Consider the following 26,808-nt stretch of genomic DNA (forward strand, 5'->3'; position numbering starts at 1 on the left):
TGTAAACACTAATTATTAATAGCAACTTCAAATTACATGTGTAATTTAGAATTTATGACATAAGCTCGAAGGAGCACGAACATACATACTTCAAAATGTCAAGAATAGAAAAAAAACTTTGCATCACTCCAAATGTACAGATAGAATGTTCTCCACCTATAACACCCGTGTAACAGCCTTTTTCTTTTTCTTTCATGCATATATAATTAGCAAACTATGATTTGAAATATAACAGATATCATTTATAAATAAGAAAGGATGTTTTGGCTATTGGCATTTGTGACTGATGATTGCTGTTGTGGAGAAGGGTTCTCTTAGATCCTCTCTATAAGTTGCAGATGAGTAAGCTGCAACTAGCAAGAATCACTCACCAGTGTTTAAAGAGCTAAGCAAAGGCACCCCACGAGCACCTTCTCCACCTGCATGTCCACAATTACTCATCATCTAGACATTTCATTACCTCCCCTGATTCCTGATCTTGCGATTAATCAGGGAGCCAATTATGGTTTATCCAAAACAAACACCAGTGTGTGAAGGTGTAAAAGGTTTAAATCCTTAGATCTTCTAATTAAAAAGATCCTCAAGAAAATTTCACTTGGAAATAAGCCCTGGCTTCTATTTAGCAAAGGCCGAGTTTGTTTAAAGGTAGCAAAACTGTCTTGAGGCTGGTTATGGCCCTAATTAATTGTGTGAATTGATTATGCCTTCTGTGAACACATCCCTGATCAGAGACAGGGAAAAGAAGAGGAAGAATTGTGAGGCAATAAGTCATCAAACTGGCTATGACACCAAGAGGATCACTGGGCAGGACTTTGTCAAAGAGAGAAATAAGATGTCAGGATGTGAAAACAATCAAAGGAGAAAGAGTGTTCTTCATTTTGAAGAACACGTTACAGAAAGAAAGTCCATAAGCCCTGAGGTAGCATTGCAAGAGCTAGGAGTGTGGGTACCATTAAAGTACACGTACAGGCGGTGGGGACACTGGACATCAATCTGTCATTTATTTGTAAGTTAAACATTCACTTTCCTCTTAGAAGTTAAATGGGAATCTGATTTCTGTTTCTGCTAAACAAACTGGTAAACTGGACTGACCTGGCTGGACAAGGATCCAAGTTGCACTCCTGAAGCTTGGGTTTGGGCTTGATATTCTCCGGGTAGTAGTGACAGTACTGGTCGGCGACTACACGGCTGCTCCGGAGATCGTAGCACTCAGCAGACGTCAGCTGGTAACCTGTGAATAGCAAACCAGCCAGGCTGCTCAAAGCACATGTCAGCACAGCATACTTCTGTATGACTCTTGGCTATCTCCCACTAGTGGAAATTATTCCCAATGCCTAAGCCTTTTCCAAGAGAAAACAAATATATAATTGGAAGGCTCATTAATGTTGTAGGACTCAAACACCACATTTTTCTTGAGTAATCGCTCATTTTAAATACTCAGTTATATTACAGGGCTTGAGTTATATAAGACCATAGTCAGATTATAAAACTCTGTGGTAAGAAATATTGTTTGTTTATTTTATATAATATAAAAATATAACAGAAATAAAAACACCAGTATGTTCTTTTAACCAAGCCTGTTATATGAGGATGCTAAATTATCTCTGCATCTCTGTGGCCTCCAGGAAGAATAAGTTCACAAATTACTAATAAAGTAAGCAAAAAGTGACTAAATAAAAACAAAAATAAATCTCAGTGTTCCCTCTTTGAACAGTGGAGATTTATGAATCCAGTCCCACCTGAATCAGGTATTGCTGAGATGCCTAAATACAATCTGAATGAGTTAAACTGAGTAAATGGATAAAGTCTCCATAGCAGCTACCCGGGATCCAAGTTTCTTGCAGAATTAAACAACAACAAAATCAAACACAACAACAACAAAAAAATGAAAATAAAAAATCAAAATGAAAAGTCTTCCTGAGTCCTCCTTACTACTTAACTTTTACTTTCTCCGAAATACTTTGCCTTTCCTCCTCAAATTAAGTATATGGCTCATATTTTGTAGACTTCCTTTTCCACTGTTTTGATAAATCTCTCTGAAAAGTCACCGAGTAATACTTAATTGTATTTATAATGTGTTTGATCTTTTTCACCTGTTTTGTGATGTTATGGAAAGTAGTGACCAACACGTATCAGACTCTTGGAGTGAAAACAAATAAACATCAAAAATTTTAAAATATTGCATCTCTCTATTCCAGAGCCCTCCCTCCCCCAATATTCTTCCTGGCAGGTTGATGAGTTATTACTAAATATGTATTCGGAAACAAGATTGAAATCATTGAGGGACTTGCAAAGGTTTTAGAAAGTCAGAAGGAGGCTTTTGATGCCAGATTTCCTGGCTTGAGGCTATGTTCTCAGACCACCCACAAAAAGTTAATTGTTCATTAAAGGCCTAAAAAAAGACCTTTAAAAATTCTACTGGGAAGATGAAAAGCACAGAGAGAAGCAAAAACAGTGGGCAGGAACACACATCCATCGAATGTTTGGCTTTGCAGAAAAGCTAAGTAACAAAATGACATTTTAGAGAAGTCAACATACTTTGATTTTTCGTCTCCATCATCCTCCAAAGCAGCTAAGGTTAGAAGCCAAACACTTAGGAGTTTTGCAGAGAATAGTTTCTACTCAAGGACAGAATTTATCAGGTGGTGAAACAAGGGAAGACAATGAATTATTAGGCTGAGACTGTGGTGTTTGAAAACCATCATTCCTCTACCTAACCCCAGTTCTTTGGAGCTCATACATACAGTGTGACTTAAAAACATAGAATGAAAGTACAGGACCAGCGTGGTCAAATGACACTGTCCTCTGAGGCTTCCCAAGGAGTTCTTGAAGAGCATTCTTTACACCTGGTGAAGTGGCCCGCCAATGGAATCTGACAGCAGGAACACACACACGAGGAGCCATAGCTTATTTCTCCCAGAATTTCAGACTGCTCCATGAGGTGAAAGGAAGACCCTGGACCCATCATACTTCCCAGGCCATTTTTGCTTCTACTTGGGCCTCCTGATAAGCTTTCCTATGAACAGAGACTTGACACTGGAAAATCATAGCTAGCTCTATTCTTACGTGTGAGTAAAATGAAACCCAGTGTGGCTGGAAACAGATGAATGTAACACTATTTGCTTTATTTAATAGTAAGCCATTGTCAAGGTTGCTGAAATTATATTGTCACAGCAATTCAATGTGAAAATGACACAGGGTGCATACAATTGAATTGCTGTTTTATAAAAGGTATGGTTTACATTTAAAAAGAAAAAAAATATTACATTAGATGACCTTTCCTTTAAGCTTGTTTTCTCTATGACTCATTCATAGATGTGCAGAAATTTATTCGCATGAAACACCATCATAGTTGAGAGTTCTTTTCCTCTTTCTTTCCTCCCTCTCTCTTTGTGTGTGTGTGTGTGTGTGTGTGTGTGTGCAGCATGCATATGTGTGCATGTGGTAGCCCCAGGTTGATAACTGGAACCGTCCTCAATTGCTCCTCTCTCAGATCCTTCACAAGATTTCTCAACCAACCCCAGATCTTGCTACTGTAGATAGCCAGTTTTCTCAGAGGATTCCCCTGACTCTGCCTTTTGAGGCTGGAATTAAAGGTAGGCAGCTACATCTACTCAATATTTACCTAGATTCTGGGCATCTGAACTCTGGTTATCAATTTCATGGCAAGCTCTTTGACTGTTGAGCCATCTCCTCAACCTGGCAGTTTTTTTTTTTAAGTAATTTTCTATTCAGGTCAGCTAGATCAACTATAGAAATACTACTGTATTGAAATGCAAACACACTTGATGGCAATTTGACTTATTATTTTTAAGTTAAAATCTATGCTGATTAGGTAAGGCTGCTCCCCCCTCAGGGTGAGGTGATCAAAGAGCAGGCCAATCAGTTCACATCAGAAGCAGTTCCTGTTCCCATTACTATGGAACCCACTTGGACACTGAACTGCCATGGGCTACATCTGTGCTGGGGTTCTAGGTTATCTCCATGCATGGTACTTGATTGGAGTATCAGTCTCAGGAAAGACCCCTCTCCCCCTAAGGGGGGAGCAGCCTTACCAGGTCACAGAGGAAGACAATGCAGCCACTCCTGACGAGACCTAACAGACTAGGATCAGAAGGAAGAAAAAGAAACCCTCCCCTACCAGTGGACTTGGGGAGGGGCATGCGTGGAGAAGGGGGAAGGGAGGGACTGGGAAGGGAGGAGGGAGGGAACTAGAGGGGGGATACAAAGTAAATAAAGTGTAATTAAAAAAAATAAAAATTAAAAAAAAGAAAAGAAAAAAATCTATGCTGATTAGTTTTTTTTTTTTTTTTTTTTTTTTTTTTTTCATCTGGGCATAAGCTAGGGCCAGTTAGGAAGAGGGAACCTCCGTGAGAATATACACCCACCATATTTGCCTATAGGAACTTCTGTGGGGCACTTTCTTGATTAATGATGGCTATGAGGTGGCCCGGTGTGCTATGGGTGGTGTACCCTGGACAAGAAGATAAGAACGCAGACTGAGCAAGCCATGGGTGCGAGCCAGTAAGCAATGTTTCTGTAAGAGCTCTGCTTTGGCTTCTACCTCCAGGTTCCTGCCTTGAGTTCCTGCCCTGACTCTTTTTGATGAGGGACTGTGATGGAGAAATGTTAAGCCAAATAAACTCTTTCCTCCTCTAGTTGCTTTTGGTCATGGTGTTTCATCACAGCAATAAAAACCCTAACTAACACAAAATACAACACTGCTTTTAGAACCATGTCTATTATTTTGCTTATATTATATAGATAGAGATAACATAGCTTTTAGTGAATTCTGTCATATATTGTTAATGTTTAAAAATGCAATCATTTGCACGAATTTTGAGGTACTATGATTTTAACTATTGTGGATAATTCCAGTGTGTGTGAACTATTTAAAGTTAGTCAATCAGCTTCCATGAAACTAGAGAAAGAATGTGTCAGTTGTACTAATTTTCAACAGACTATATATATAATTTTGAACCTATTAAGATAGGAAACAAAAAAATAACCCACAAATGTTGACAATCTAAAGTATTCACACATTTAATTTTCTGGAAAGATTTTGGTAATACATGCATCTACAAAAATTCCCAAACTCCTTTATCTAGTAAGCATACTGTTGAGCATTCATGCCAAGAGACATTGTGAAGGGATAAAAACATTTGAGCACTAATGTTGTTTATTAGATTACAATAGTATAAACTTTAAAAGAACCAAGTGACCTCCTACAAGGAAATGATCAAATTATTAAAAAAAACATTAAAGGAATTTTGACATACCTACTAAAATGATAAAAAACAGAAAATAGGAAGAAAACCTTTTTCCAGTAACGCAAGGCACTGTGTGACGTGGTCGTGACAGCACAGGGTCAGGAATTCACTTTGTGAATTTCCAGGAGAAATGCACTACAATGACTATATGGAGTGAATTCATGTCTTCCACTGTGCGGCGGTGGGTGGAGGCAAAAAAAAAAAAAAAAAAAAAAAAAACTAGTTCAAGCCAACAATGAAGTGAACTGTTTTCTGGTCATTAACTTTCTCTAACAGAGCAAGCCTGACAAACATCATCACTTGCTTCCTGAAGAAGTGACATCACTTCTGCCAGACGAATCTAGGCTTAGGTGAAAGCAAGCCCCACAGGGTAAAGCTGCTGTTGAATATAACATTATAGACCAAGCTTTCGGTGATGCCAAAGAAAGAGGTGCTTGCTATGAGCATCCACAAAGGAAAGGCTTCCTGGGGGTCACCTTGGGTAGCTTAGGAATTGGATTCTTCCATGCTGAGGTCTCTCTACTCTTACAACACCCAGCTTTTTCCTCACAAAGGACTGGGCCATCGAGGATAAGCGAGTACTGTTACCTCCTCCACAAGTTGCTGAGCAAGGGAAGAAGTCCGTTTCCCTCCATCGGTGGATGATAGGCTGGTAGAAGGTGAACTGGACAGTGCTGTCCGCAGGCCCCAGGTCATGGATCTGCAGGAACAAAACAGGAAAGTTGGGCATATGACAGAAGCAGGGCTGGCTGTTGGGTCTCTGATAACCTTGGCTCAGAATTCATCATATGCAGAGGTCTTGGATATGTGAGGACAAAGGCACTGCCACTTACCCCATTATGTACTAGAGAATGGTCCTCACCATATTTTTTTTTTATCATCCTTACCTCCACAAATGGATGGCTTAGAAGTATGGAGAAATCTCCGTTTGTGACTCCACTACAGTTTCCTTCCCGCTCTTATTTCTACTCCTCCTGGTATAGGCTATAGAATTATGTGACCTTTTAAATTTTCATTCAGAAATAAACAATGCAGTCAGGCATGGTGGTGGGAGACAGAGGCAAGAGGATCTCTGTGAGTTCAAGGCCAGCCTGGTGTATATATTGAGTTCCTGGAGAGTTAGGGATGTCCAGAGAGACCCAGTCTCAAAAACAAGAAAAACAAAACAAAAATGGAAACAGGCAATTTATTTTAAGGAAATCATAAATGCCATACACTATAGAAAAGAAAGGATATTATCTGTAGTTGAGAAAGAGAAAAATTTCAAGAATTAAGATGTTTTTCCCATTTAGGGACATACATGGGTCTTGCTGTCACTGTGGTGATTCATGTATCTGGATGTGCTAAGTCACCAGTTGGAAGCTACTTAAGTGCACATTCTTGGGCCCAAGCCCAGAGATCTGGGCAATTCTAATGTAGATATTACAGAATACCAAATGTCAAGATACCAAGTTATAAAAGCAACTACTTTCAAATAAAACTGGTGCTTATGGAAATTAAAACTTGTTTGTAAAAGAGGGAATATGAGACAGTAAATTTTTAATGGTTCCTAAAATTACAAGGTTGAGCAAACATACTTAAACTACAAGAGAAGAAAAAGTGCCTAACACGAACAATGAATTTCACGAGGACTGGATGATGTGACAGTCAATATTTATACTGCTGGGCCGCTTGGCCTATTTATTATATTAAGAGAGGTTCTTGGAATAATGACAGAATTACTTCTCACTCCAGTTTTATATTGTGATAATTAGAAAAGTATCAGAGTCCAGTTGAATCACATGGCCTAAAACTTTGTCAAGTGTTCGTAAGTCTTCCTAACGTCCAAACTGCTGCCCTTTGTTTAGGGTAAATGAATGGAGGTGGACTTCAGGTTTTAATAAAGACAGCCATATTTCTCTGCTGCCAATCTCAGTAAGTAGCCCCAATACCTAGAACTAAGGAGAAATAGGAAGAGTGGCTAAGAAGGAGTATGATAACCTGTGAGTGCCAAACTCTACACTGACTTTGGCGTTTATATGAGCAGATGGAACTGTTCCTCTAGAGAGTATGGGAGGACCAGAGAGGAGAAAGAGAGAAGGGTCAGGAGCCTACAGATGGGCTCATTCGGCACCAGGACTCTGATGAATGGACCGTTTTAGGGCCTTTCTAATTGGAGCAAATATTGAGACACACATCTTTCAAAATGAAAGCAGCAGGTGTAGTAAGTGCTTTTACCAAAGGACATTCGTGACCTGTGTATTCACCAGTGAATTACCTGGACATCAATCTTCCATGGTCCCACTTATCAGACACATGATAACTAACTGCTGGCTTAGGGATCCAGCATTCACGTCATCATTTGGTAAGCATTTGTTTGTTAACTCCACCATCCCTTTGGTTCCTTCAGAGATGTGGTTCTCTGGCGGGAAGCCCTCTGGAAATCAATGTGGCACTTTCTCAGACAACTAGGAATAGTGCTTCCTCAAGATCCAGCCATACCACTCCTAGGCATATATCCAAAAGAGGCTCAGGTACACAATAAGGACATTTGCTCAACCATGTTTGTAGCAGCTTTATTTGTAATAGCCAGAAGCTGGAAACAACCCAGATGCCCCTCAACTGAGGCATGGATACGAAATTGTGGTACATCTACACAATGGAGTATTACTCAGCAATGAAAAATAAGGAAATCATGAAATTTGCAGATAAATGGTAGGAATTGGAAAAGATCATCCTGAGTGAGGTATCCCAGAAGCAGAAAGACACACAGGGTATTGATGACAACTGGGAAAGGATCTTCACCAATCCTATATCTGATAGAGGGCTGATATCCAGAATATATAACGAACTAAAGAAATTAAAAAGCAATAAATCAAGCAATCCAATTAAAAAATGGGGTATAGAGCTAAACAGAGAATTCTCTGTAGAGGAATATAGAATGGCAGAGAAACACCTAAAGAGATGCTCAACATCCTTAGCCATCAGAGAGATGCAAATTAAAATGACCCTGAGATTTCACCTTACACCCATCAGAATGGTAAAGGTTAAAAACTCAAGTGACAACACATGCTGGAGAGGTTGTGGAGAAAGGGGAACCTTCCTCCATTGCTGGTGGGACTGTAAACTTGTACAACCACTTTGGAAATTAATCTGGTGCTTTCTCAGACAATTAGGAATAGTGTTCTTCAAGATTCAGCTATACCACTCCTAGGCATATATCCAAAAGAGGCTCAAGTACACAACAAGGACATTTGCTCAACCATGTTTGTAGCAGCTTTATTCATAATAGCCAGAACCTGGAAACAACCCAGATGTCCATCAACAGAGGAATGGATACAGAAATTGTGGTATATTTACACAATGGGATACGACTCAGCAATTAAAAACAAGGAAATCATGAAATTTGCAGGCAAATGGTGGGATTTAGAAAAGATCATCCTGAGTGAAGTATCCCAGGAGCAGAAAGACACTCATGGTATATACTCACTTATATAGACCTATAAGATAGGATAAACATACTAAAATATGTGCACCTAAAGAAGATAAACAAGAAAGAGGACCCGGAGTAAGATGATCAAGCCTCACTTAGACAAACGGGATGGACAGGGGATGGAGGGGAAAACAAGTAACAAGGACAGAAGCCTATCACAGAGTGCCTCTGAAAGACTCTACCTAGCAGTGTATCAAAGCAGATGCGGAGACTCATAACCAAACCTTGGGTGGAGTACAGAGAATCATATGAAAGAAGGGGGAGTTAGTATGACCGAGAGAGGACAGGAGCTCCACAAGGACAGAGTATATCAGGGCACGGGAGTTCTCTATGAGACTGTTTCTCCAAACAAGGACCATGTACAGATATAACCTAGAACTCCTGAACAGATGTAGCCCATGACAGTTCAGTGTCCAAGTGGGTTCCATAGTAATGGGAACAGGGACTATCTCTGACATGAACTGATTGGCCTGCTCTTTTGTCACCTTCCCCTGAGGGGGAAGCATCCTTACCAGGCCAAAGAGGAAGACAATGTAGCCACTCCTGATGAGACCTAATAGACCAGGATCAGAAGGAAGGAAAGGAAGACCTCTATTAGTGGAAATCCTATCAGTGGACTTGGGGAGGGGCATGCGTGAAGAAGGGGGAGGGAGGGATTGGAATGGGAGGAGGGAGGAAACTACAGGAGGGATACAAAGTGAATAAAGTGTAATTAATAAAAAATAATAAAAAAGAAAAAATATACAAAGCATATATATAAAGGTGGACTCTCGCTTGAACCCAATACCCCTGAAAAGTGGGGAAAATAATTCGAGAGGTTTTTCTATTTCATTCTCTCCTTACATGGTATATAAGGTTTATGATGTGTTTCCACCAACTGTAACCTAGGTGGAGTCACAAGGGCACCTGTGGGTCCCAAAGTGCGTTTATCAAGGCAGTTGACACTGCGGGTACAGCTCACAGACACACAGCAACAACCCACCCAGGGCTCTCTTACTCTTCTGCCCCCAGCAGAGCAGCTGCCGTTGTGGCGGCCATGACAGTCAGCACCCTACTTCCCACGTATTTTGCTGGATTCTTTTTGCTGGAGACCCGGGCAGACAATGGCGGGGGTAGGGGTGGGGGCGGGGGTGGGGATCATAAAAAAGAGAAGGCAAAAAGATGGAGCAAGTCCTTTTACAGGCTCGCTGGAAGCCACCAATTAAACTCTCTGTAGCCTGTGAGGAGGGAATGGATGACAAGAATGTTTTTTGGTGTTAAGGGGGGAGAGCTGGCAGACACAGCAGGTTGTTGTCAGGTGTGGGTCCACGGAGATTCTAAAGAGTGAGTACAGGCTCTGAGGCTTAGAACTTACATCCAAAGAGATCAGAAATGAAAAGGAGCCTCTTCAAATAGACAAAGTGAATCATGAGAATGAAGATCTCTTGCTTCATAACCTTGTTTGGGTCTGTCCATATGCGAAACATTTCTGCTTTTCCTTTCTCCATAGTCATGTTTCCTGATTAACAATGACAGCAATGGTCACCATAGCACTACATTCGTGCTAAGGCTGAGGTATATTTTACTTACATTATATTGGATCTTAAGACTGTGATGATCTGTGATGATCTTCCACATTTACTTTTTTTGTTTGTCTGTTTTTGTTTTTTGAGACAGGATTTGTGTGTGTGTGTGTGTGTGTGTGTGTGTGTGTGTGTGTGGCGCCATGGCTGTCCTGAACTCACTGTGTAGACCTGGCTGGCCTCAAACTCACAGAAATTCTCTTGCCTCTGCTTTCTGGGTGCTGGGATTAAACACATGGGCCACCACCACCGCCCTGTCACATTTAAATCACAATGAGAAAAAAATGATGCAGAGAGGCTCAGTGATTTGTTCAAGCTGCACAGCTAAGAGAGAGCGATGTAGAATTTGGATTGAAGTTTGTGTATCTCTAAAGATAATATTCTTTTGTTATGGTACCACCGACATCCACAGTGGTGCCATGATGAAATGTGAATTTACCCTTTTTTTTTTCGTATCCTCATTCCCATCATCATGTCTCCTTCAATTTTCATTTTAAAGCAGAGACAAGTGCTTCAAATAAAGATAAGGCCGACATGACGCGTATCTTTGGTGGTCTAACAGTTGCTCATGGAGCTAGGCCAGCCATCGTTGTGTGTTCTGGTTCTCTTCATTCTGGGCTGCTCAGTCCTTGTTATCATTAAGCTCTGCAGTCCCACGAACTCTAAATCCTCAGCCGTCATGTGCTAGCCCTCAAGAGAATTTGAAAAGCTTCAGTCTGACAACCTTAGAATGTTGGTGCAGGGAGCAGAACACATCTGGCATATGTAATTTTGACCTCCTTATGCTAATAAGAATAAAAAAAAATGTTCTGGACCAGTCTCTTCTTCCTATAATTGTAACAGCTCAGTATTTCTAACTGAGCTTAAGGACTTCTCACACTGAAAATGAATGGGAAGGCTCATGGTTGACAGCACCTTAAAGATGGGATTGGAGGAACGCATATGTGCTTGTGGAAAGGGGAGATAGTTGGTCTCTGAATCTGTGTCCAGCTCAAAGAACAACGGAGACGCTATAAACACATGAGGGCAGAATCAAGTCCACCGCGGTCCCCCCAGGAATACCCCTGTAAGCACCCCCTCTTCTCTCCCGAGAAAAGGGGGACTTGTGAGCTTCCCTCTGTTACCCAGCTAAGTGTCTTTGCCCCACTGATGCCAGAATCTCCAGTCAGGACTCCCCTCCCCCACCATGCAGTAGTGGAGCTGCTACCCAGTGAGCCCTGGGTGAGCAGCTACTGACCAAGACCTGCTGTGTGAGCTGACTCACACTCACGGCAGTGCTCTTGGGGCATTCTGTCTCCCACATGACTTAAATGCTGTTGTTTGCGTTTTCAATGATAAGCAACAATAATAATCCAATCTTTACGGCATCAAGTGTCTGTGAATTAAGTGGGGGCATTATTGTTTCTTCACTGCTCCTTTCCATAGTCTCTCACCTCATGATCCTCCTGATCACCACTCTTTGGCATCATCTCCAATGTTTGCCATATAGCAGGCAACCAAACAGTTGCTAAATAAACCAATGTATTGGTGAACAAATGAATGATATGTGAATCATAGTTTGTTTTTTTTTAAGTACTTTTTGGAATAAGCTTTTATTTGTGATAAAGTCCTAAGACCTCTGTTATATTTTAAATAGACTTGACAATTATTTTAGAGACGTTATTTATTTCCTCACAAAATGATACAGAACATTTCTCCTGAAATGAAGCAGAACATTAACAGCAAACTCCATCTAAGACCACTCTCCACTCTCCTTCCAAGGACACCTCTTGTGCTGACAAGATGTCTGACAAGGTGAAAGCACTTGCTAGACAAGCCTGAAAGTCTGATTTGATCCCTGAAACCTAAGGTGGAAGGACAGAACTGGGTTTGGAAGTTGCCTTTGACCTCTGCATGTGTACTATGGCACGTGTGAACACGCACACAAACAAAAATGATAATAATAAATAAAATACAAAAAAAATCTTGTGTCTCCAGAGGAAGGGTAGTAAGCAGAAAGGGCTTGGAAGACGTGCTGGTTGTTAGTGGAATGAAGCATGACTCAGTCTCTCACTGTCAGGAATACTTGACGATTTTAGCATTAGGAAATTCTAGATTAAATACTTAAAATTTGTTAGCATTCAACTTTGCTTTTCTACACCTTAAAGAATTTTCAGACACTCTGAGAATTGTAACGCTTAGTATGCCACAGACAATTTGGCTTCCAGGTGGCACGGGATATGGTTCTAGCCAATGCCGAGATGCTGTTCTGGGAACAACAGAGATCATGGACCAAGGAATGAAATGGTTCAAAGATGAACCCAGAAGGAAATGGTAAGTGGAAGAGTAGATCTGAGGCTAGGCAGACCATCCTCATGTCAGGAGAAGGAGGGCAAGGACATAAAGGAGAGTAGAGACAGAGGTGGGAAGGGCCAGATAGCACAGCAGTAAGAGTGAAGGGGTTTCTTCTACCCAAATTTCTGCTGTCTAACAATGCATGAAGCCCAGTGAGAAATGTGTTATCCTCAAATCAGATCATTCCAAATCCTGAGAGTCTGTTTGCAAACGGGATACTTGCAACGGAAAACACTATGTGCCCAGGTCTAGGAGGAGGATGAACCACTTGAGTCACTATGTAATCACTGGCTGCTTTTCTTTCTTACAGTTGACTTCACTCTTCTTCTCAAGGTTCCCTGGACAATGATTTTTCCTCCCTGTGAACATGGGGTAGCCAGTGACTAGCATTTGCCAAGTCTGCAGCTTCAGAGCAGACACATAGGGCACAGGGGTAAGGGTTTACAATCCAGCTAGTTAACCCCAGGGATTCACACATCTATGTCACAGACAGTCCATTTCCACATCTATTTATTTCGTTGGTCATACCTGCCAAATTGTTGTTGGGATGCCAGTAGTAAACTGATTAGCCTGTGACCATCTTCAGAGAAGAGCATGCACTGTGATTGATTAACTGAGAGTTAAAGCATTTCAAAAATAAAAGAAGGAAGCAATTTGATGCTGTCTACTTTTATACACATTATCTCACTTAATCCCCCACAGGGGCTCCATTTGGAGTGATCCTATTTTATTACTATTTTATGAAGGAGTAAACAGGCTCAAGTAGATAAAACATTATTCAAGAGGTCACACAGCCAATAAACAGTGGGACATAGTAAATTCTAGAATGCTTACCCATCATAGCACACTAGTATTGCCAAATTTGCTTGTATGACCAATGTTTGGAGTTTAAATTTTTTTGGAAGACATACTTCTTTAGGGATCAAGATAAGTAAATGTAACTAAGGAACACTAAAAAAATGTAAAATATTGTACTAAGAAATTGAATAATGCACAAATGAATGGAAAAAATATCATGCCTATGTATTGGAAGAATGTTAAAATGTCTACATCACTCAATGTGATCCACAAATTCAAAGCTGTCTTTATCAAAATTCCAAAGACATTTTTCATAGAAATTCATATAGGACAGAAAACTTTTGAGTAGACAAAGCAATCCTGAGCAAAACCAACCAAGCTAGAGGCATCACACAACCTGATTTCAAAGTCTACTCCAGTGCTCCAGTGATCAAAACAGCAAGGCACTTGTGTAGGCACAAAACATGAACTGGTGGAACAGAATACAGAGTCCACAAATGAACCCAGGAATTTATGGCCAATTTCACTTTGACAAAATTGCCAAGGACACAGAATAAGAAAGAAAATATTCTCTTTAATAAATGCTGTCTGGTAACTTGGATGTTGCAGTTCAAAGAATAAATTAGGTCTTTATCTCTAATTATACACACAAATCAGCTCATACTTCCGTACACAAAAATCAAGATTTGAAATGTAGATCCCAAACTATAAACATACTAGAAGAAACACTGAGAGTAGTTTGATGATAGTTGTTGGTCTTCACAATGATTTGGGGAGGTGTATAACCTCAAAAGAAAAAGCAGGAAAAGCAAAGTAAAAACATGACATTGTATTAAATTAAAAAATATATTGTATTCAGCAAAGGAAACAATCAACGTAACAAGAGAACATTCCAGAGAATGAGAGTTATGTATAAACCATAAGTAGCCAATATCCAGAATACTCTAGAAACACAACTGAATAGCAAGAAAATAAATGACTTGAATTAAAACAGGGAGGAACAGCCTTGCTAGGCCACAGAAGAGGACATGGAAGCTAGTCCTGAAGATACCTGATAAGCTAGGGTCAGATGGAAGGGGAGGAGGTCCTCCCCTATCAGTGGACTTGGAAAGGGGCAGGGAGGAGATGAGGGAGGGAGGAGGGTGGGATTGGGAGGAAATGAGGGAGAGGGCTATGGCTGGGATATAAAATAAATAACCTGTGATTAATATAAAAATATTAAAAGTATATATTTTAAATATAAATATTTAGAAATATTTATATTTAAAATAAAAAAAATAAAACAGGCAAATGATCTGAAAGGTACTTCCTAGAAGGGGGACTGCAAAGGGCCAACAGACTTAAAAGCAAACGCCCAGCACCACTGATCATAATAGAAATGCAATGAACTCCACAGTCACCTGTTGTCCTATACCTGCCAGGATGACTGTTATCCAACTGAGGAAAGCTACAGTTGGCAAGAATGCAGAAAGAAGGGAGCCTTTTTACTGAGTGTGGGAATGTAAATTGGTTCAACCAAATGAATAAGAATTTCTCAAGAAGCTGTAAAAATAGAAATACCATAGAAGTATGTATAATGCAATAATCCCCATCTGGGAGTATAAGCAAAGGGCATGAAGTGCGGATGTTGAGGAGACATCTGTTCTCCTGTGCCCATACCCTCATCATTCACAGCAGTCAAATTTGGAATCAACCTAGGTCGAGATGAATTTTAGAAGTTAAAATTGGAAGATTATAAAATGATCATCATTTACTTTTAGGTATTTTATTGAAGAAACAGAAATTTATTTCATTATGAATCACTGGTGAAAGGGTGATTTTATTTTTTTCTATATTTCTTAAATTACCTGGCTTATTTTCAAATTGGTATGAATACATTAAATTTTTTACATAATCTCATTTAGAATAATTTTACATTCATTTAATTCCAGATGTTTTCCAATGAAAGCTTAGGGAAAAATACATTCTTAGGAGAAACACAAAAATAGAGACGTTTTGGACTGGCAGAAAAGAAATATGATAGTAGTCCAAGGTAGTCCAAAGTTACCATGGTATGACCTCGGGTGAGTCTCCTGAAGCTGAATTTCATGCTGTATAAAATGTCATCCCTGCTATTCTTACAGTGATCCTGTATGAGAAGTGGAAATTCCTTATTCTTATAGCATTTACTCATGCTTCATGGTTTTCTCATGTTGAGATATGAAGCCAAGTACAATACAACCCCTTCTCTAGAAACAATGAGTGGGGAGGCAAAAACATATTTGGGATGAAGAAAGAAATGGTAAGGGAGAAACAGGGATTTGTGAAGAAGATGCCAGAGGAAAAGAGAGGAGCATTTTAGGTAGAGTCCATGATGTTTCTCCAAGACTATGAGTTCTGACAGTGCTGGGGGACTTGTCAGTCTCTCAAGCCTCAACAGAAGGGGCCACCTCAAAAGTAAGGATGGAATGACATCAAGAATCTTGATTACCAGAATAATAGGTGCTGTGCTGTGAATGTACATCTTAACCTCAAAGGGGAAGGACTGTAAAGGATTCTGAAAAGTGAATAAATAATTCTAGAAAACCATTTCTGAATCCAATTATATAAGGGACCTGAACTGGAAAAAATTTCTGTATTTACAGTATTAACTTAAGGAAATGCAAAGGTCTAAACTAAAACAAAGGCAGCCAGAATGGAAAAAGACCAGTATTGAGAAATAGTATGAAAACAGAATAAATTTTATTGTGTGAAAAAGGGAAACTAGGTGATTCAAAGGTTTCTGATTTTCTTGGATAGGCTATATATACAATTTCTATCTATAGAAGGGGGTTGAGAAAAACCAAAACACTGTATGTATAGAGTCTAGATTTTAGATTCAAATATACACATATATGTATAGTCATATACGTATTATGTCATATAAGTACAAGCAGGATGATTTGGGTGGAGGAAGGGAACTATCAAAAGTGGAGGAGGAGGATTGGGAAGAACAGTGGTCAACAAGAATGGACAAGCCACAATGACAAATGTCTAAGTGAAACCCAGTAATTCTGAATGCTAACTAAACGTAATTATCAGCAACATTTAAAAAGATGGAGACGATAAAGGAAAAATACGGCATTGTGGGTTTCTGAGTGTCCTTAAGCTGAATCTTGAATATGCTGACTTCACTGTACTTGTAGAGGATCAAAGGGGTGATGGGCAGATGGTAACTAGGGGGATGGAGAATGTTGGATGATGCTACAAACTATTCAAAGACACGTAGTATTGCCGGAATTCAATTCTATACCTTCAGCATGCAGATTAACTGTTGTAAGGCCACCAGGGAAATGACTATTCTTTAAATGGTCTATTCAGCAGTACTCTGTGGGTTTCAGAGAATTAATATATAGCTTGGTTTTTTACTAGATATGCTATTGTAGGCTATCTCTAATAGTTTGTAGCTTCTTGTTCATATTCATGTGGCCAGCATCTGGACTGAATTAAGAAGAGCTACCATACAGATAGAGATAGAGCCCAGTATTCTGGAACCCTTCTTCTATACAACCTCACTGCCTATCACATTTTTCTCTATGCATTCTTACTTTCAGCTGCCATGGGGTCACCAAATCTTTGCTTAAATCAAATGTCCTCTGGCTCCAGGTCTCATGATGAAAAAATTTATGGAGTCCTGGACACATTACAAGTTTTACAGCTTTACAGCTGAAACCCTTCAGGTCCTCCTGACCTACTAAAGAAAAAAAAAGTTTTATTTTATTGTGATTCCCAAGTGTTCTCCCAGGGTGTGCATTTTTCCAATAGAATGTCCTGTTGCTTCCAGCAATGTGTTTCATATTACCTTGAAGAGCAGGGCAGCTCTGATACAAGGAAGCCAGTCAATCTTCTTGCCAGCACAAGAGAAAACAGAATTTGCCATTGGAAACATGACTGGTTGGCTAGGTTTGCAGGTTATCAGTTTTCATTTCTCTCTTACTGGTGATAACTTATATTAGCCAACAACCATACCCTAATTATTTATAAATGATTTCTATCCAACAAATAATGATAGATATATTGGATATATATATATATATATATATATATATATATATATATATAGCCATTTAATTAATAATATATTTGAAGACTCTCCTTGAAAATATCTTATGTTCTTAGGAAATACAAGATGCAGCTAACAAAATTCTTGAATTAAACATTTCTTGAGAAACAAATGATTATATATATTATCTATCAATCACCTAACTATCATTATCTATCTCTTTCTCTCTTTTTATCATCTCTATCACCTGTCTATCATCTATATATCATTATCATCTATTATATATCATCTAAATATCCATCATCTATCTATCTCTCTATCATCTATCTATCCATCTATCATCTATTTCTATCACATCTCTCTATCATCAATATATCTACCTACCTACATCCATCCTCTATTTCCTTTAGAGCTTATAAGTGCCATCTGTTTTGGTGTAGCTTCTTATCAAGAAACCAAACAACCTTACCTTGATGATGAAATCTGCTGTTAGTGGCCCAGCCATCCTCAGTATCTCTTTGTCTGAATGTTTCTGGAAGTCCACTGTAGAATTGTCCACAAGAAAAGTGCCTGTAGAGCTCAGACTGTTTTCACCTTTAGTCCCCTGGAGCGTCTTGGTTTCTAGATCTATATAATTAAAGGCAAGAAGAGGAGAAGCGGGTATGCCTGGGGCTACCACAGAGCACATGCAAGCATATTTTATGAATTAAACCTTGAGCTACTCAATAGAGGAGCATTATTCTTTTGATAGCCGACACTGTTGAAACTGTAATATAAATAAGATACATAAACATGCCTATGTCATACGAAGATTATGTTGCATTTGCGATTATTTTAAAACTCACTATCCAAGAATCCGTGGCTCCCTGTCAAAATACCCTTTGACTTTCCAATGACCTCATCTGAGCATCCCGCTTTGCTGTAACCCACTCTTTCGGCTAACCCACGTCTCATACATATCTACCTGATTTCTGTCCTGTTTGCCTTCAGCCCAGCAATATCCCCAGTTTCATTTTTGCTTACTGAGGTAGGTCTAGGTACATCCGTGTGTTACGTCAGCATTTGTGCAGCTTCCTGTTCATGCGCCGACCTACATCCTTCTACACTTTCTGTTGCTTACTACACATATGTTGTGTATGGATATAACCTGGAACCTCTGCTCGGATGTGGCCTGTGGTAGCTCAGTAACCAATTGGTTTCCCATAGTGAGGGAAACAGGGACTATTTCTGACAGGAACTCAATGGCGAGCTCTTTCACCCCATCCCACCCCCCTCTGAGGGAGGAGCAGCCTTGCTAGGCCACAGAGGAGGACTTTGCAGCCAATCCTGAAAATACCTGATAAAACAGGGTCAGATGAAAGGGAGGAGGTCCTCCTCTATCAATGGACTTGGAAAGGGGCATGGAGGAGATGAGGGAGGGAGGGTGGAATTGGGAGGGAATGGGGGAGTAGGATTCAGCTGGGATACAAAGTTAATAAACTCTAACTAATATTTAAAAAAAAATTAAAAAATTAAAAAAAAGAATAGGTGCTATCCATTGAGTCCCCCCCTTCTTAAAATGACTTTTGATAATCAATTTTATCCACATAAGATGTTTATAAATGCTTAAGGAGAAAGAAATGGATCCTAGCACATTCAAGTCTGAATTTGTTCAGTAACACAGTCAATGAGGTGTCTTTTGTTGTTGGGAATTATAGCGTGCTGAACATGATTGTGATCATATATGCATATATTTGCAAATGAAATTATTGTGATTATATATTGATATATATTAATCTGTCACAATATATATTGATTATGTATGAATTATCTCATATAAGCACAAGCAGGAGGATTTGGGTACAGGAGGGGAACTATCGAAAGTGTGGAAGAGGGCTGGGAAGAATGGTGGTTATTGTACATATAGTGATGAGGCTGTGATATATATCACAGAGAGGACAAGGTTGTGACTGAGAAGTTATTTAGATTAATTGTGGCCTATATGAAGAAAGCCAGAGGGACTTAGGCAAATTATTTCTACAAGAAATCGCATGAGAACCATTGCTTCTGTCAGGAGTCCTTCCATAGAAAGATATATGAGGCTCTGTGACTCTCACTTCAGCTTTAAGCATGGCTCCTCTCTTCTATTTTACAGAGTGGGCTTTTGGCTTAAAAACAAACATAAAGCCTCTGGAGATGCTCGAACCCTGGGTGTGCACGCTAGTTCTGAGCACCAGAACTGAAAGACTTCCCTGCTGTCCTTCTCAAGATCTGTCTGGTTAAAGATGAGCTGGGGCTGGAGAGGTGGCTCAGAGGTTAAGAGCACTGGCTGCTCTTCCAGAGATTCTGAGTTCAATTCCCAGCAACCACATGGTGGCTCACAACCATCTATAATGAGATCTGGTGCCCTCTTCTGGTGTGAGGGCATACATGCAGACATTGTATACATAATAAATAAATTAATTAAAGAAGAGAGACAACCTGCTGTCAAATAAGTAACTGCTAAATTTGATACAAACAGAACATACAAAAACTTCATATTTCAACAAGAAAATTATAAGCCATTCAGCCAGGTGGTGATACATGCCATTAATCCCAGCACTTAAGAGGCAGAGGCAGGGGGATCTATGTGATTTCGAGGCCAGCCTGGGATACAGAGCAAAAACAAACAAACAAACAAACAAACAAACAAACAAAATAAAGATGAGCTGGTGCAGCCAGGCAGTGGAGGTACATTCCTTTAATCCCAGCACTCCGAAGGTAGAGGCAGACAGAACTGAGTTTGAGACCAACCTGCTTTACAGAGCAAGTTCCAGGACAGCTAGGCCACACAGAGAAAGTCTGTCTCAAGATAATAATAATAATAATAATAATAATAATAATAATAATAATAATAATGTAAACAACAACAACAACAAAAAAACAGAGACAGAAGGAGAGAGGTGGGGGAGAAAGGGAGAGAGGGAGGGAAGGAGGAAAGGAGGTAGGTGCCTCTGTGTGTGTATGTACATGTGTACGTGTGTGTGTGTGTGTGTGTGTGTGTGTGTGTGTGTGTATGTATGTATGGAGGACAGACGTTGGTGTTAGAGCTGGGTGTTTTCCTCAATCTCTCTGCACCTTATTTTCTTGAGACAGAGTCTCACGTTGAACCTGAGGATCACTTCTTGGGCTGTGGTGACTGGCTAATGAGTTTTGGGGGATCAGCCTGTCTCTGCCTGCAGAGCTGGACTTACAGAAACGACTGCTTTTTCTTTTTTGAAAATTTTAAATTATTATTACTATTTTCACTTATCTTTTTAAAAATTTCATGTGCATTGGTGTTTTGCCTGCATGTATATCTGTATGATGGTGTCAGATGCCATAAAACTAGACTTACAGACAGCTGCAGTCCACCATGTGGATGCTGGGAAATGATCCCAGGTCCTCTGGAAGAGCAGCCAGGGCTCTTACACACTTCCACACTGCTTTCTTACCTGGCTTTTTACTCAGGTCCTCGTTCATGCACAGCAAGCACCTTAATAACTCTCTAGACCCCCAGTTCATCAGCTCCTTTGCAATCATAAAACTAGGAAGTCCAGGAGATTAACATATTAATAAATATAAGATTTTATTTTAAATATTTCTTCAGCAATGTCTAGTCATTTTCCCATGTGGTGACGACAATCTCAGCCTGCCTATTTTATTTCAGTCTCCGCCACTGCTCACAAACTCCATTTTGGAGTGCGGTTGTTAAACAGCATATAGCTGTGTCCTGTTCTCAAGGGGATAAACAAATCATTTGGATGGTATAAAGTGTACACATATATTATCTCTTGACATGTGAACACTGGACTTTCTGGGACTGTTCAGGATTAGAAAAGAACTCAGGCCCATATAAGGATGACTTATCAGTGTTTTCTTGTTCTGTCTAAACTGTGCCCCACATACTCCTTGCTTCACATGACCTTTTAAACCTCACCTCTTTGATTAAATGGCTTGTTTTTGTTTTTAGAGAGGCTTAGTAGGATACAGTAACTTTTACAGGCTCCGATCTATCTTCCTCTTGTTTATCTGATTATAATGATCTTTATAGTCTAGTTGCCAGAAAGTGATCCCTGCTACTTAAACTGTCTTCCTGGGCATGCGGGTCGAAGAGGAGGCGGAAGACCGTAACTGCCTGTGGGAATTTAGAGCAGAGTGAAGGGGACCAGAAGTGCTGAGGGATCAACTGAAGAGAAAGCCTTTAAGTGAAAGTGAACTTTAGAGGAAATGTTACATAACCCCCAGCCTTTGTCTTTGTTTACAGACCATAATTTTCTGGTTGTAATGTACAGATCTCTCTCTAACTAGCACGGAACCATAAGGCATAAGATGTGGCTGTGTATTGTTACCTTGGAAGGACTAAAGATCAGTTCTTATTCCAGTGGTTCTCAACGTGTGGGTACAGGCCTTTTTATTGGGGGGGGGTGTCACATATCAGATACCTTGCATATCAGATATTTATATTATGATTCATGTCAGTAGCAAAACTACAGTTACGAAGTAGCAATGGAATAATATTATGGTTGGGAGGGGGTCACCACAACATGAGGAACTGTAGAAAGGCTGTATTAGGAGGTTGAGAGCCACTGTCTTAGACAAACCCTACATAGATGAAGCTACCATTTTATCTTGCGCTTTCTAAAAAACATTTTATCCAAACTCCTATCACTTACCTTCAAGATACGAGGTCTCTGAATGGATTCACAGAATTGAGTATTCTGCAAATGTTTGTTTTAAATGTCACAGTTTGTTACTTCTATGTATTTGTGGGTTGATGAAGTAAAGATTTAAAATAAGAAAGGAAAAGGAAAAGAATGGAGAAGAAATGAATTTTAGAAGGAGGAAAGGAGCCAGCCACTGAGTTCATATCAGAGATAGTTCCCTGAGGGGGGAGCAGCCTTACCAGGCCACAAAGGAAGACAATGCAGACAGTCCTGATGAGACCTGATAAGCTAGGGTCAGAGGGAAGGGGAGGAGGACCTCCCCTATCAGTGAACTTGCGGAGGGGTATGGGAGGAGATAAGAGAGGGAGGGTGGGATTGGGAGGAGATGAGGGAGGGGGGGGTACAGCAGGGATACAAAGTGAATAAACTGTAATTTATAAAAATCTAAATAAATTTTTTAAAAGTGAAAAAAAAGGAGGACAAGGAAAAGAGAGGAGGGAAAAGAAAAAAGTAAGAGCAACTATAAAGAAGACAGAATTGAGGTAATGGTCACAAAAGCTTAGTGACTCAGCCACAGGCATAGCCCATGAATGACACACTGGCACTGGGTATTTGCATTTTCCTGAATGGCTTGTGCCTGGAGATCATGGCTGCAATGACCTCTTCCGTCTCATCAGGCAGCCATTCAAACTATCATGTCACACTGTGGGGGTAGGGGTGGAGAGACAGGCTCTCTTGTGCTTTAATCCTTTCTGGGAACAAAACTTAATAGTGAAAGTTAAAATTTCTAGTCCCCCATGGAAAATAGTGGCTCTACTTACACAAATGATCTGGCCCTTTTAAAACAAGGCGGATGTGTCTGCTTCCATAAGGAATGGCGACCACGGTATCATCCGCTGGAAAGAAACAGAACAAAGTTTTAAGAGTATATAGTTTGACATAAATAAATAAATAGATAAATAAATAATAAAATCACTGACAATAGATCTCAATATTTTTTTCCTTAAGTGTTTGAAATGTGAAAGCAAATGGTTTCGAATTAAAATGTCTACTTTCTCCAAAATAAAACATGCTAAAGAAGCTATTGCTGAGGCTGGAGTGATGGCTCAGTGGCTGTTGTAGAGGACCTGGATTCAATTCCAAACACCCACATGGTGGTTCACAAATGTCTGTAATTCCAATTCCAGGGGATCTGATACCCATGTCTGGCTCTACAGGTATCAGGCATGCTCATGGCACGCAGACATATAGATAGATATGTCATCATACACATCAATAAAGAAGTGAAAAAACAAAACAAAACAAACAAACAAAAAGAAGCTATCACTGCTTAACTTAGGGGGAGTTAGGACTTTTAAAGTAAACATTATTTTTTAAGTGATTTGTTTTATTTTTTAAGAGAGTTGGGGTTGTGTGTGTGTACGTGTGCGTATGTCTAGGTGGGAGTATGTGCATATGTGCGTGCACTTGCCCATGGAGACCTGGGGAGGGTGGCAGGGGCCGTGGAGATGGAGTTGTGGGCCATTGTGAGTCACCTGACCTGGCTGCTGAAAACTGAGCTTGAGTGGTCTGCAAAAGCAGTATGTGCTTTTAGCCACGGAGCCATCTTTCTAGCCCCTCTACACGAATTTTGGTTTAAAGATGGCTTTGCAAGGAGCTCTTTTTGATTTTAAATTGTCATCAGATTTTCCTGGATTACAGCATTTGCACTGGACTAAAAACAAAATAAGTCCCAGTGTTCAAAGGATGATGTTCTATACTAAATTTGTACATCTCTCTGTCAGAGCATCGTGGCTCAATGGGTGGACAAAAAAACAGTACATTTGTGTGCTTTAGCCCTCAAAACCCTTCCTTCTCATTCCTGACTACAGCTACCTTCATTCTTAATGAAATATTATGAAAGCTTGGTGGATGACAGTGTGATATTTTCCCACATTTCCCATCTCTGTTTTGAAATACCTTTAAAAATCTGGCTCAACCAAAATTATTTTTACCATATATTGCCCTACCTATAAATTGAGCATACATTCATGGGATGTAGACATTTAAAAAACAAGGAGGTTGGAGCTGTGGCTCAGTGGTTTATAGAATTCTTGCTGTTCTTCCAGAGGACCTGAGTCCAGTACCCAGTACTCACCACCATCTGTAAAACTCCAGCTTCAGGGATCAGATGCCTCTGGCCTCCTCAGGTACCTACACTTACATGCACATACTCATTTGCATATACACGCAGCTGCACATAATTCAAAATAAAAATAAACCTTGAAAAATGGTTGAAGGTAGATTACAATCACCCTGATGGCATCGTAGACGTTATCATTCAAAACTTCATCTGTGACAATACCTAATGATTACGTTTGCTGCATGTCCACTTTCACTTAAACAATTTACTGCTTCACTCATGACTGGTGACATGAACAAAGAGGATTTCATGATGAAAAAATGGAATCTCCAGAAGCATAGTAACTAAAGCAAGACCAAGTGGATAGAAAATCACTCGAGAAACAAAAAGGCAAGTTCTTAAAAAATGAGCTGTTATAGCCAGAAATTATGTGTGATTGTCTATTCCTATTTATATTTCCAGCATTAGACACTATCATGGTACTGGGATAATTAGGTTTGAATAAAAGATTCTTGGTGGACGTTAGTTCAGAAAGCAAACCACTCAAGTTATCCAATGAGTATTACTCAGTTTGTGTGCTTATAAAATAAGGCGACATCTAATATTGTCACGTCTAGCTATGAATAACAGATACACATACAGTTATGATGTTTGGAACACAGCAGGTACTTTATATACTTATTTTACTTCCTTTAATCCAAGACTCCAGAAGAATGGGGTCAGCGAGGCAGAGAGATGGCTCTGAGGTTAGGAGCACTGGCTACTTTTACAGAAGCTCTGGGTTTGATTCTCAGAACCCACATGGCAGCTCACAACTGCCATCAAGTCCAGTTTCAATACCTTCTTCTGCTTTCCATAGGTACCAGGCATGCATAGGGCTGAAATACTTTTATTTTATCTACTGCTAAACACTGTAAGTTCTCTGGGATATAACCTGATGATTGAAGAGGGTGAATCATGAATCTTCATGAAAGGGTTATAATTATTGATGATGCTGCATATTCTACTCACTTTGTGACTTTAATGTTGTTTTTAATGCCATACATTGTTGATTAAAAGGCAATATTTCTGACAGCTAGGACTTTGTGGCATATAAACAGAGTAAAGGAAAAACCGACGAGAAACACAGGAACATTAAGACCGAGCCTACAGAACCTTAAGTTCCATAAAGATGTGCATTTTGAAGTTTGCAAAAGAAATTCAAAGAAGTTGAAAGACTAGGATTTCCAGAAATAGCAAGTCTTTGTTTATCCATAGGTCAAATGAAGTCCAAGTGAAAGGGAAGCTTTATGCTTGGCACTGCTGTGCTCAGCTGCAGTCTTTTCACCCCCACACATGGGCCCAGCTCCCGCCTTGTTAGAAGTAACTCACATTCCACATGCTGAGCCAGTAACACTGCCTTTTGGCTAATGCACTAAAACTCGTATGTTCCAGTGGGGAGAGTAAGGAAGCACCGGAAGGCCGCAGAGTGTGTGAGGCAGGATGAAGAAAGCCCACTAAACAAGAGGGAAGAAATATCTTTTGACACCTTTCTGCATGTGCCTACTCAGAGAGGAAAATGAGTTAACACAGGTGCTAGAGTGATGAGAGAGTGATGAGCAGCAGTCAACACAGAGGTTGGAGGAGCTATGGTCTGCTTGTGTGTTGTGAGAAGATAGACCTGACAGTCACTGGGAACCAGTCAATTCGTTATTTTGTACTACAAAGTTCTTAAGGGTATTTTCAAGTCACCCTTCATATGAGAGATTAAGGAACTGAATAAATGAGTGAATCGTTAGCCTCAAAGATGGTGTCTTAGGGTTTCTATCGCTGTGAGGAGACACTATGACCACAGCAACTCTTATAAAGGAAAACATTTCATTGGGACTGGCTTACAGTTCAGAGGTTTAGTTCATTATCATCATGGCAGGAAGCATGGTGGCAGGAAGGCAGACATGGTGCTGAAGAAGAAGCTTAGAGTTCTACATCTGAATCCACAAGCAGCAGGAAGAGATAGTGAACCACTAAGCCTGCTATAAGCTTCTGAGACATCAAAGCCCACCTCCTAGTGACACACCTCCTCCAACAAAGCCACATCTCCTAATATTGCCACTCCCAATGGACCTATGGGGACCATTTTCATTCAAACCAACACAGACGGTTCCTGAAAAAGGGACCGTAGGGAAAAATAGGAAATCCTGCTGACTATACTTTATTCATGGGAACTCTCAAAGCCCTTTCATTAATCTCCATTAGTCCCTTAGCAACACTGAATCAAAGAAACCATTTCATTCTGTTTAACCCAGGGTATATCCAACATGTATATCATAAGAATTACTAATAGCACCAAATGCATGTAAGAACATAATGTCGGAAATGGGCTCCTGATGTGACAATCCTAAAGACAGTATATATAGGCATTGCTAATTAGACTCAGTAGGTTGCACATAGTCTATAATAATTCAGTAGCAATTTTAGGAGAAGAAGAAGGAGGAGGAGGAGGAGGAGGAGGAGGAGGAGGAGGAGGAGGAGGAGGAAGAGAAGAAGAAGAAGAAGAAGAAGAAGAAGAAGAAGAAGAAGAAGAAG

General features: G+C 40.0%; 1 protein-coding gene across 1 annotated transcript in view; it reads right to left on the minus strand.

The window, feature by feature from the left end:
* Nucleotides 1-26,808, minus strand: part of Adamtsl1 (ADAMTS like 1) — a 398,322-nt gene that overhangs the window by 205,536 nt on the left and 165,978 nt on the right. The window contains exons 6-9 of the mRNA XM_055629652.1: nt 22,943-23,017; nt 17,927-18,084; nt 5,859-5,970; nt 1,093-1,231 (exon numbers count right to left, since the gene is read on the minus strand). Of these exons, the coding sequence (XP_055485627.1) occupies nt 1,093-1,231; nt 5,859-5,970; nt 17,927-18,084; nt 22,943-23,017 (484 nt within the window). The remainder of the gene's footprint in view (nt 1-1,092; nt 1,232-5,858; nt 5,971-17,926; nt 18,085-22,942; nt 23,018-26,808) is intronic.

Source organism: Psammomys obesus, unplaced genomic scaffold, assembly GCF_907164565.1.
Source record: "Psammomys obesus unplaced genomic scaffold, mPsaObe1.curated_primary_1811, whole genome shotgun sequence".
NCBI lineage: Eukaryota > Metazoa > Chordata > Mammalia > Rodentia > Muridae > Psammomys > Psammomys obesus.